Source organism: Chinchilla lanigera, unplaced genomic scaffold (genome assembly GCF_000276665.1).
Source record: "Chinchilla lanigera isolate Chin_1 unplaced genomic scaffold, ChiLan1.0 scaffold00065, whole genome shotgun sequence".
NCBI lineage: Eukaryota > Metazoa > Chordata > Mammalia > Rodentia > Chinchillidae > Chinchilla > Chinchilla lanigera.
Genome location: NW_004955466.1, coordinates 3,344,220 through 3,356,048, shown reverse-complemented (window position 1 = coordinate 3,356,048; position 11,829 = coordinate 3,344,220). Strand labels below are relative to the sequence as shown.

General features: G+C 34.3%; 1 protein-coding gene across 10 annotated transcripts in view; it reads left to right on the top strand.

The window, feature by feature from the left end:
• Positions 1 to 11,829, top strand: part of Gphn (gephyrin) — a 508,902-nt gene that overhangs the window by 170,327 nt on the left and 326,746 nt on the right. For 9 of the 10 annotated variants that reach the window (XM_005399100.2, XM_005399099.2, XM_005399098.2 and 6 more), the window contains exon 3: positions 4,976 to 5,033. The exons of the other annotated variant lie outside the window; for it this stretch is intronic. In XM_005399100.2, coding sequence (XP_005399157.1) covers positions 4,976 to 5,033 — 58 coding nt within the window. The remainder of the gene's footprint in view (positions 1 to 4,975; positions 5,034 to 11,829) is intronic. 10 annotated transcript variants of the gene reach the window in all.

Sequence of the window (11,829 nt, the reverse complement as noted above, 5' to 3'; positions counted from 1 at the left end):
TGTGACCCATTGGTTGTTCAGGAGGATGTTATTTAATTTCCAACTGTTTATGGAGTTTCTGTGTTTTCTCTTGTCATTAATTTCCAATTTCAGGGGCTGGGGATTTAGCTCAGCGGCAAAAGCGCCTGCCTGCCAAGCGCAAAGTCGTGAGTTCGGTTCCCGGTACCGGAGAAAAACCAAAAAAAACAACAACAACAAAAAAAAAATTTCCAATTTCATTGCTCTACAGTCTGGTAGTATACATGGGATAATTTCAGTTCCTTTGCATTTACTTAAACATGTTCTATGTAGTAGTGTATGGTCTATTTTAGAGAACGTCCCATGTGCAGCTGAGAAGAATGTGTATTCTGATGCTGTTGGGTGGAACACTCGGTAAAGGTCTACTAAGTCCATATGTTCACATGTTTGGTTAATTTCTTTTATTTCTTTCCCAATTTTTTGTCTAATTAATCTATCTCTTTGTTGTTTTAAAGTCCCCTGTTATGATTGTGTTGCTATTTATCTCATTTTTCATGTCTGTTAGAATTTGTCTTATATAGGTGGGTGGTCCTATATTTGGTGCATAGATGTTTATGATTGTTATCTCTTCCTCTTAAAGCTTTCCCCTTCACAAGTATGTAGTGACCTTTGTCTCTTTTGATTGTTCTTGGTTTGAAGTTCACGTTGTCTGCAAACAGAATAACTACACCCACTTTTTTCTGGGTTCCTGTCACATGAAGTATTGTTTTCCATCCTTTAATTTTCAGTCTTTGAATTTCCTTTTGAGTTAAATGTGTTTCTTTTATACAGCGTATAGTTTGGTTTTGTTTCCTAATCTATTTTGCAAGTCTGCTTCTTTTGGCTGGTGCATTGAGTCCCTTTACATTGATGGTTATAATTGATATGTAGTGGATTATCTTTGTCATGCTATTCTCTTGCTGTTGGATCCTCCTTTTTCCCTCTGTTTAATTGCTTGCTCTGCTTGATGGTTCCTCTCTGTTGTTCTTGAAGTTGCGGTCTGTTTTATCTCTTTCTAGTATATCTTTTAGTACTCTTTGTAGGATTGGTTTGGTGCTCATGAATTTCTTCAGTTGTTCTTTATCATGAAAATATTTTATTTCTCCATTAAATTTGAAAGATAGCTTTCCAGGGTACATCAGTCTGGGTTGGAAGTTGTTTTCTTTCAGTACCTGAAATACTTCACTCCAAGGTCTTCCTGCTTGATGGTTTGTGTTGAGAAGTCTGCTATGATTCTGATAGGCTTTCCTTTATAGGTGATCTGTTTCTTTTCTGTAACAGCTTTTAATATCCTGAGCTTTTGTTGAGTTTCTGGGATCTCGATCAGTATATGTCTGGGTATAAATTTATTTTGGTTATGCTTAACTGGAGTTCTATATGCTTCACTTATCTGGATGTCCGATTCTCTTACCATGCCTGGGAAATTTTCTGCTATTATCTGCAAATAGTCTTTTTATGTCATTTGTATTGGCACTTGCTGTTTCGTCAATACCTATTAATCTGACATTGTTTCTCTTTGCTTTGTCTTGCAGTTGTTGAATTGTTATTTCCTGGTTCCTTGTTGTTTTTAAAAGATCCCTCCTTTCACGTTCTTTAGTGGCACTGCTGTCTTCAAGGTCTGAAAGTCTATCTTCAGCTTAATTCAGGCAGTTTTGCAAGGTTTCAATGGAATTTTTAAGTTCCTAGATAGCTGTTTGCATCTGTTTCATACCTTCTAGTTCTTTTCTTTTTTTTTTTCCTAAAGGTTTCATTGAGTTGTCTATGTTCTTCTATTTTCTTGTCTATGTCATCTTTGGATATGGTTAACATTTCTTTCATTATTGTTGTCATTTCTTTTCTTGCTTGAGACATTATTTCTGATCTAATATGTTCTATGGCCTGATGGAGTTGTTTCTTTACTTTAGTTGCTATCATTTCAGAAAGTTCAGGTGTATGACTTCTAGGCTCTTCTGTGCTGATGCCTCCTGGACTTGTTTTGTGTGGTGTGGAGGTCTGGGATTGCATTTTGCTCCTTCATTTTGTCATTTTTGAAGAACCAGAGACTCCCTGTAGTGCAGTCTCACTGTTCTGATTGTGTGTGAGTGACAGGGTGAGAGTCTGAAGATCCTCAGTACTCACTGTAGCCCCTGTACTGGTGAGTGGCAAGGTGGCATCCCAGATGCTCCCGACATTTCTTGCATTCATTTGGCTCCCAGGAGTGTGGGGGAAGGGTGGGGGACACTCGCAGGCATTCCTGAGACTGTCTGGGATTCGGCCCAGCTTCCACAAGAGCAGGGGGGGATGCAGGCCTATTTCACCAAGGCTTCATATATTGCCCAGGACAGAGCCTGCTTCCCACTCAGGCTTCCTGAAGATGTCTGGGGTTTAGCCCAGCCTGGGGCAACACACTATGGGTGTGGCAGGTAGCCACTGAGACCCCAGAGGGTGCCTGAGGTTTCACCTGCCTTGTGCGCTGGTCAGGGAGGCAGAGCCCAGACTCACCGGGCTTCCTGAAGATGTCTGGGGCCTAAACTGCATATATTTCTTACTCTATCTTTTTAACATTTAAAACCGTTGTCATTGGCCAGGTATAGTGGTAAATGCCTTAATCCCAGCACTTGAGAGGTAGAGGCAGAAGGATCCCTGCGAGTTCAAGACCAGCCTGTGTTACTACATAAAGTGTTTAAGGCCAGCCTGAACTATATAGTGAGAGCTATCTCGAAAAATCAAAAACAAACAAACAACATTGTCATTGGTTTGAAATTGATGTAGGAGATGTGGGAATACTATTCATGAAGCTAATCAAGAGAAAAATGAGTTATTCATTCCGAGTTTGTTTTTACGGTTCTTCCAGATGTCAACCTCTTTTCCCATGGCGTTGTTGAATTATTTTAGTAACAAAATGAAACAGTAATCTCTTCCATTTGTGTAACTGTTGCTGTAGGCTACTTTAATTATAAGCAGCCTATTTTATAATGATAGGTATGCTTTAAAACTTATTTTGAAAGAATTTTGAAGTTTCTGAAACTTTTTGCACTTTTCTACACTTCTGGAATCTTCAGTAATTTTACCATGTTTTCATTAATATCCCAACAGTCTCAACTGCTAATTGAGTCGTTTTAATAACTTCCAGTAAAAACTTTTTTATTTTGTTTTTAATTTTAATTCTGTTACAAAAAGATGTGGATTTTTATTTTAGTAACTTGTAGTTATGCTCTTTTAGTATTGTTCTACTTGCTTTCCTTTTTTGTCTTACTACTTATCTTAACTATAGTCTTACTTAGTGCATCCTTGACATGCCTTACACAAGGGTGAATTAAGCTAAAATTCATTAGTATTTACAACATTCAGTCATGGCACTTTAAATCTGAAAGACAATTCTCAAGTCAAGATCTGAACAGTAGTTTATTAGCAAGAATAAATGATAATAAATGTTACAGTTTTTCAATGAAAATCATTTAGTTGATTTCTCAGTTCATCCTTTCATTAGTACATACTTGCAGTATATAATGATTGCATTTCTTGTGGGGAGTTATTGCATTTATATAACACATCTCAATTCTCTTTTCATCCCCTTCCCCTCCTCTCCTTCCCTCTTCCCTCCATCTCTTGATCGCCTTCCCATTAAAAGATCTATCTCCCTACTACCTATTATGTCTCTTACTTTGCTCTTTATTTATATTTTGGGTTTCTCATCTAAGAAAAACCATGTGATCTTTAAGCTTCTGCATCTGTTTTATTTCACTTAACATGATCAAGGTACATTCATTTTACTACAAATGACAAAAGTTTATCCTTTATGGCAGAGTAGTACTCCATTGTGTATAAATATGATACTTTCTTTACCCATTCATCTGTTGATGGATATGTAGAGTGCTTCTAAGATTTCGCTATTTTTTTTGGTAGTACCAGGAATTGAACTCAGGACCTTGCACTTGCCAGGCAGACACTTACACCACTGAGCTATATCCCCGGCCAAGATTTCACTATTATGAAGTGTACTGCTATATGCATAAGTATGCATGTGTCACTGTAACATTATGTCTTTTAACTGTTTTGGGAGATAACTAGAAGAGTAGCTAAAGTTTAAACCAGTTTTTTATCAATCCAGACATGAGAATTTAAGATACCTTCACGTATTTAGAATACCTGGTTGATCTATATATGGTACCCTCCTCATATTGAGGTAATGATAAACTCTAATAAATAATCAGAAAGTTCCTTTGTAAATAATGAAGTAGAGCAAAGGCAGGTAGATAATTTTGGAGTTTTAGAGTTTAGAGCACTTGTTAAGAATATACTAGATGCAACAAATATCCTGCCTCCAGTAGGCACATTTAAAATGTAAGAAGCCAATAAAATTATTAACTTTAATAATGTACTTTGCTAATCCAGTATATCCAGAATGTTATTTTAACATGCAGTGTTTTTGAATTACTCAAATTTATATTAACCATTCAAATTTTGATGTGTATTTTATACTTACTGGATACTAATACCGATTATCTCATCTACACACTAGTTCCTTCAATTGCTTAAAAATTATTAAATGTCTCTATGTTTCAGTTTTCCCTTTTTTAAAATAGACAGTTACGAGAATTATTAGATTACATACATAACATGCCCATATTATGTAAATCTTGATCACTTGCTTAACATGAATATGACAAGGCAAAAAAACATACCATAGGGATTAAATTGTTTGTTACCTCCAAATTCCTTTCTCTCTTTTTTGAATCCTGCCAGGCACTGCTTTTAAAAAGTTTTAAAAATTTTTCAGAAAAATTTAGTTGTATACAAAAATCTAACTTAATGTTTCCTTTTTCAGTACTAATTTTTAGCTCTTTTAAAATCATAAACTTACAAAAAATTTTCCTCCGTGGCTTTTGGGGTGGGCCTTGAAAAGTTATTGGTGGCTTTCTGATGGGAATAGTATAAAACTTCCACTTTTAAATATATTGTTGCTGGTTTTGAGAATATTTTCTTCTCCTGATTTCAGGTTGGGTGGGACTATATCAGCATACAAGATAGTACCAGATGAAATAGAAGAAATCAAGGTATAGTATGGCACTTTTCACCTCTACACAGGCTTAGTGTCTTGATGGGGATGTGGCAAAAGAACTGCTTCTTCTCATATCATTGAATCTCTGGTTATGCTGCCATTAAATTGCCACTTACTCTACTTGACTTGAAAATATATATGTAATAGATAATCACCATCACATTTCATCTGCCATTTGTAGTGCTTTTCTGAGGAAAATATTAGGAATTTCAAAAACCAACAGTTTCCTGTGAAATTCATTGAGAATCTACAGAAGAAAGCATTCTGCATATGCATTGGTGTAATGCATTGGTATAATGTATTATCTTTGTATCTTGTTGTAATTTCTTTTCCCTATAAGCCTTCACCAATAACAAATAATCAGCCTTTTATAAATATTTCCTGATTTCTTTTTAAGATGCAAATGCCAATTTAAATGTGTATTACAATAAATAATTGACCTTATTCTTTAAAAATTAGAGCATTACTATGTTGTTCTGTCTCTAACTTTTTTCAAAGGCCTATGGAATGTTAATCATCTTGCTCTTGTCTGGAGGCAGTTTACCATATATTCAGAACTGAGCTTTTTCATAAGTGAAATTTAACAATTGAGTAACAGTAGACAGGAATAAACAATACTATTTATGTTGTTAACAATTATATATAAAAAATAAGAAATTAATATGCGTAATTTGACTAAACTTTTTCTTAAGTTCAAAGATTATTCAAACATTAATAATTTGTGCTACTTTTACATGGATTTAGCCCACTGATTGTTATTATGTGATATGCTATTTCAATATGTCAGCTACTCTAATGTGTGGTCAACAGGGAATTTATACAGTTATTTTATTCTTGCACCAAAAAGAAAAGTTTCAAGAGATTCATTCCAACTTGATGTACTGTAATTATAAAGATGAGGGAACAGTGTCTATTCTATATCCTTCATTTTTCAGATTTGGAAATTGAAAGAAAGATGAACTGGCAAGTAATTGTTGGAGGTTCAGTAGTTACTCTGCAAATATAATTAAATACTGTTAAGGGTCTGAAACATGGTTGTTACCTCTTAAAATACATTTTATGGTAACTACAAAAAGACTTGAACTCTTGAAACTTATAAAAAGTGAAACATTTGTATAAAGAAAATAAAGCTGAAATCCAACATAAAGTTACTCAGTCTTACAATACAATAAAATACACGTTAGTGCACTGATGATAAAAATCCTCACAAAAATAGGTATGGAAGGGCCTAAACTCAAACTGGAAAGCAGTTTGTGACAAACCCACAGCCAGCATATACTAAATGGGAAAAAACTGGAAACATTTACTCTAAAATCAGGAACGAGGATGCCCTCTGTCAACACTTTTGCTCATTGTAGTACTCAAAACTTTAGCCAAAGCAATCAGGCAAGAGGAAGAAATAAGAAGATTATGAAAGGAAAAAAAGTTGTCAAACTATCTTTATTTACATATGATATAATCTTCTACATAAAAGACCAAAAAAAAACTCCAGCAGAACACTGATAGAGCTAATAAATTCAGTAAAGTAGCAGTATACAAAATCAACACACAAAAAGTACTGTAATAACATTCCTATACACTAATAATGAACTCAGAAAAATGAATCAGGAAAAATACCCCCTTTACAGTAACTTCAAAAAAATTGAATACCTAGGAATCACCCTAACCAAGGAGAGTTAAGACCTCTATAATAAAAATGGTGGTACTGTGAGGAAAGTGATTGAAGCAGATGTTAGAAAGCAGAAAGACATTTTCTGTTCATTGAGAGGCAGAGTTGCTATTGTCAAAGTAGCCATATTACCAAAATTGGCAGGTAGACTTACTACAATTTCTTTCAACAATATTCTTCACAGAATGAGGGGGAAAAAAATCCTAGAATTTGAATGGAACCAGAAGAGACAAGAATATCTAAAGCAATCCTGAGCAAAAAGCAAAGTAGAACACATCACAATCCTGGATTTCAACTTAACCCTCAAATCTATAGGAATAGAAACGTAATCCTGGCACAAAAATTGGCATATAGACAATGAAATAGAAGACACAGAAACAACCTCATGTATTTGTAGCCATCTGATCTTTGACAAAAGGGCTAAAACAGACAGGAGAAAGATAACTCTTTAACAAATGGTGCTAGGAAAACTATCCATGTGCAGAAGAATGAATCTAGATCCCAGTCCCTCCCCTTATGTGGTACTGAATTAATCCACTAATTGGTTTATCATAGTTCTAGCTATGGGTAATGAGAAGCCCACACTGAGTGAGGGGGCACCACCCAAAAGGCTCATAGCCTGGATGGGGTAAAAAAAAAAAAAAGAAAAAAGGAGGATAATGGCTGCTGCTGTTTGCTTCTTGCTATCTCTTGCCTGCCATGGACTTTTCTCTTCTGCCATGCTCCTCTGCCATGCCACCCTGCCTTGGAGCCAGCCGATTATGGACTGAAACCTCTGCAAACTGTGAGCTGAAATAAATATTTCCTCCTTTAACTTGTGAGTGTAGGTATTTTGTCTTAACAATGAGAAAGGTAACCAGAACAGGTGAGGGATAAATAACCCTGCCATCTGCTTCTGCGGGATGGGAGGTAATGTGATTAAAAATCAGCTTTGTATTTGGATCTTCTAAAGTTGTGGGGGAAATAAGTTTTTCTACTGGTATTTACTTAAATAAGATGAGCATTGCTGAAAAAGATTTTTATTCTCCTAGGTAACTCTTGTCTTGATCTTTTAGCTGGACAAACAAAGTTTTTGTAGGACCATTTTTTTGTTTGTGGCTCTTAGTTGTTCTAGCACCTTGTCCAGGAAACAGTACATGGGAGAAAAAAAGGAATCCCAAAGAACTCACTGCCACGTTATTTATCAAGTCCTGAAGTTCTTGGGCAGTCGGCATATTTCTTTCCATTATTTTTAGTATTTCTCTTTATTTCCTAATACCCAGAAATTTTAGAATTATAATACCATATGATATGATATGATACTCAGTGTATGTTGTGTGAATTCTTAACACATTTATATTTAAAATGTAGAAATGTAAAAGTACCTACATGTAAGTAAGGTTTCTGCATTTCACTTGAAATGGTAAAGTGTCAGTACCAGTAGAGTATAATAAATTTTAGAGATTAGTACTCACATACCAACAAAAAAGACCTGAAAGACATAGAGAAAGTTTTGAGAATGGAAGAGAAAAATGACACCTCATATACAAGTGAACCCAAGTAAAATTAACTTGAGTTGTCATGAAGAAGTGGGGCTGTTAGAGAATGCAACAATACTTCTGTAAAGTATTGAAAGAAAAAATTCTCAACCAGCCACAAGTCTTATATCCATAACAACTGTTTTTTAAAATGAAAGTAAAATATATTCTTAAATAAACAAAGCTAAGAGAAGTTAAAATTCTGTTTCCTAAAATAAACTTATAACATGTGATATATGTACATACACATAGAGAAGTGTACAAATTATTAAGTATAAAGTTTGATGGATTAGTATACCTAACTACGCACTTCTCAAATCTCTCCGTACCACTATCAATCACTACATCTTCTTTCTTCCCTAAAGTAATAACTATCCTCATTTCTCACACTATGGATTATATTTACTTGTTTTGAACTTAGCATCAATGGAATTGTTGCTGTATCTTTTGTTTCAATAAATATAATTTATTTATTTATCTACTCACCAATTTATTTATCTACTCTTTCGTTTAAAGATATTTGTATTGTTTCCAGTTAGAGGCTGTTGTGAATAAGTTTGCAGTAAACAGCCTTGTACATACTTTCTGGTGCATATATATACACAGTCCCATTAGACATCCACTCAATGGTTCAGATAGATACAGCCTAGAAAAGTTGAGTCAGAGAATATGCAAATGAATTCTGAATACTACATTCTTCCATTTTCCCCAAGTAGATATACCAGTTTATACTCCCTTCGGCATTTTACAACAATTCCTGCTTGCTTTACAGTCTAACAGTATTGTCAGTCTCTATTGTAATCATTTTAGAAAGCAAATAGTGGGCCAGGGATATAGCTCAGCAGCATAAGCGCCTACCTGGCAAGCACAAGGTCCTGAGTTCGATTCCTGGTACCAAAAAAAAAAGAAAGCAAATAGTGACACCTGAATATTGTTTTAATTTTTTCCCTGAAAACTAACATTACTGAGCATCTTTGCATGTACTTCTTGGCCATTTGGATCTCCTCTTTTGTGAAGTGCCTGTTTAAATCCTTTCAGTCTTCAAAGATTACACTAACTGTCTTTTATTTATTAGTGGATATGCCTTATATACACTGGATGTGAATCCTTTGGTACATATATTGGTCCTTTTTTCTCCCATTGTTACTTTCCTTTTTTTTTTTACTCTCTTAAGAGTTTCTTTGCTAAATAGAAGTTCCTAATTTGAATAGGTTGCCTGTCAATCTTTCAGTTAGATTTAGTGAGTAAATATAAAGGTTAAATGAATGGTCTTGAAGGAGTTTAATGGGTAGTACAAGAGGAAATCATATTTCATTACAAAATGTAAGTAACATATAAAATAGGTATAAATTTTTTAGAGTACAGAGAAGATAGTAGCTATAGGGCCAAGGAATTCCTCATAAGTAGTATTAATGGGAAAGACCCCTAAAGAAAAGGAAACACAAGCAAAAACACTAAAGATGAATAAATACGATGGTTTTTAGAAGTACAGTTTGGCTAAAGACAAGTTGTTTATCAAGAGTAATTATAGGAGATAAGGCAGGAAATTTAGGCTGGAATCACATTACAGAGGATGTATATGTCTTAGTCACAAGAGAAATTTCTAAAGATTTTGAAGCAAAGGAAAACTATTTTCAGATTAATTTTAGGGGATTTATTGGTCTAATCAAAGTGGATTTGAAGAAGACATAAAGGCAGACTAATTACGTTGTTCTATCTGAATGATAATATAGAGAATAAGTTTATCAGTGGCAGCAGGAATGGAAAATATGGGAGGTACATTATTGTGATAAAATGAGCTCTACTCCTTAAAAGGATTGTGATAATATGTGCATCTTAAGCATCCTGAAGTTTCCTAAAAGCATAGGTAATGAAACTTACCTTTGATGAATAACAAAATCCACTGTTGTTATTATGAGGATTAAATATTTGTACTCAATATACTTTACATAGTAAGTGCACAGTAAGTGACAAATGATCACCATGTAATGTGATCCTAATAGACTGGAGAAGTGACAGATAGAAATGAAGATTTAGGGGCTGGGGATTTAGCTCAGCGGCAAAGCGCTTGCCTGGCAAGTGCAAGGTCGTGAGTTCGATTCCTGGTACCGGAAGAAAAGACAAAAAAAAAAAAAGAAGATTTGTTCAAACTTTTTTTTTTAGCTTAGATGACTTCATGAAATAAAGCCCCAGTCTCTGAACTAAGGAATAAAGAAGAAATAGCATATTTGGAGGAAAATAATGTGTTAGGAGTCTTTCAGGAATACAAGTGAGAACGTACTTATTTCTGATTTGTTCTTTGGAAATGATTTTTGTCTGTCTCATTTTGTTTTCTGGTACCATTCACTTATTTGGGAGCCCACTTTTCTTGGAATAGGATAGTCTCAGAGCACTTGATGGTAAAAATGCAATACTTTCAAGTATAAGCAACATCAAATAGCTGCAGGTTTTTCTGTCCATTGTATTTTTTATCTTCTAGCTCCCTTACTTTTTTTTTTTTTTTTTTTTTTGGTTTTTCTCCGGTATTGGGAACCGAACTCACGACCTTGAGCTTGCCAGGCAGGCGCTTTTGCCACTGAACTAAATCTCCAGCCCTCCCTTACATTTTAAAAGTAGAACTTAGCATACCATTGTATAAAGTGGAGTAGGTAATTTTCTTCTCAACATCGGAACTTTCTGATCTGATAAATAGAAAAGTTCTTGGGTGTATTTGAAAAGATAACTTAAATCTATCTGCCTTTCTGCCATTTTTTTTTTACTATGTATAGATCAACAATGATCTATTGTATATCTTTACATACAATAGGTCTGAAAATCTTCAGACCTAAAAGTCCATCAGACTTTGTATATCCTACAGAAGGCTAATAATCAGTGAACTGAATTTCAGATGTATATTGTTAAGAATTTATTAAATAGAATTAAATAAATTACATGATAAATGTTACCTATATCCAATTACTTGTCTAACTATATTCAGCTTGAATTTAAATGTCCAAGAAAAAGCCACATCATATATGGAACTTTGTTCAGAAGTGTGTCATTAATATTTTAGAGAAAATGTTAACTGCAACAGAAATTCTTGTTTCCTACTTATTATATAATTTCAATATGAAAACATATTCTTATACCAAACTTTGGTGCATACAAATTTTTAAATTACTAAGTATTACTTATACATACTAATGGAGTTCAGTGTACCATTTTAGTAAATGCATACAACATATACTGGTCATATACACCTTCCCTTTAATCCAACCTCACGTCACTAACCAGCCAACCTCTATCAAGCATTATTCTGTATTCAGATTGAGGTTCAGTTTTTTAATTTTGTTGATTGATTTGGGTTGTCTTCCACATATGAAGGAGAATGTATGGCACTTGCCCTTCTGTTTTTGGTTTATTTCATTTAACATATGTTCTCCAATTATGTCCATTTCACTGCAGTGGGCATGACTTCCTATTTATGGTTTTATAACATTCTATTGTATTGATATACCATGTTTTATCTATTCATCTATTGATTTGTTTTTCCTGTGCTTTTCAGATCATATCCAAAAACATTACTGCCTATACCAATATCTAGAAGTCTTTCCCTGTATTTTCTT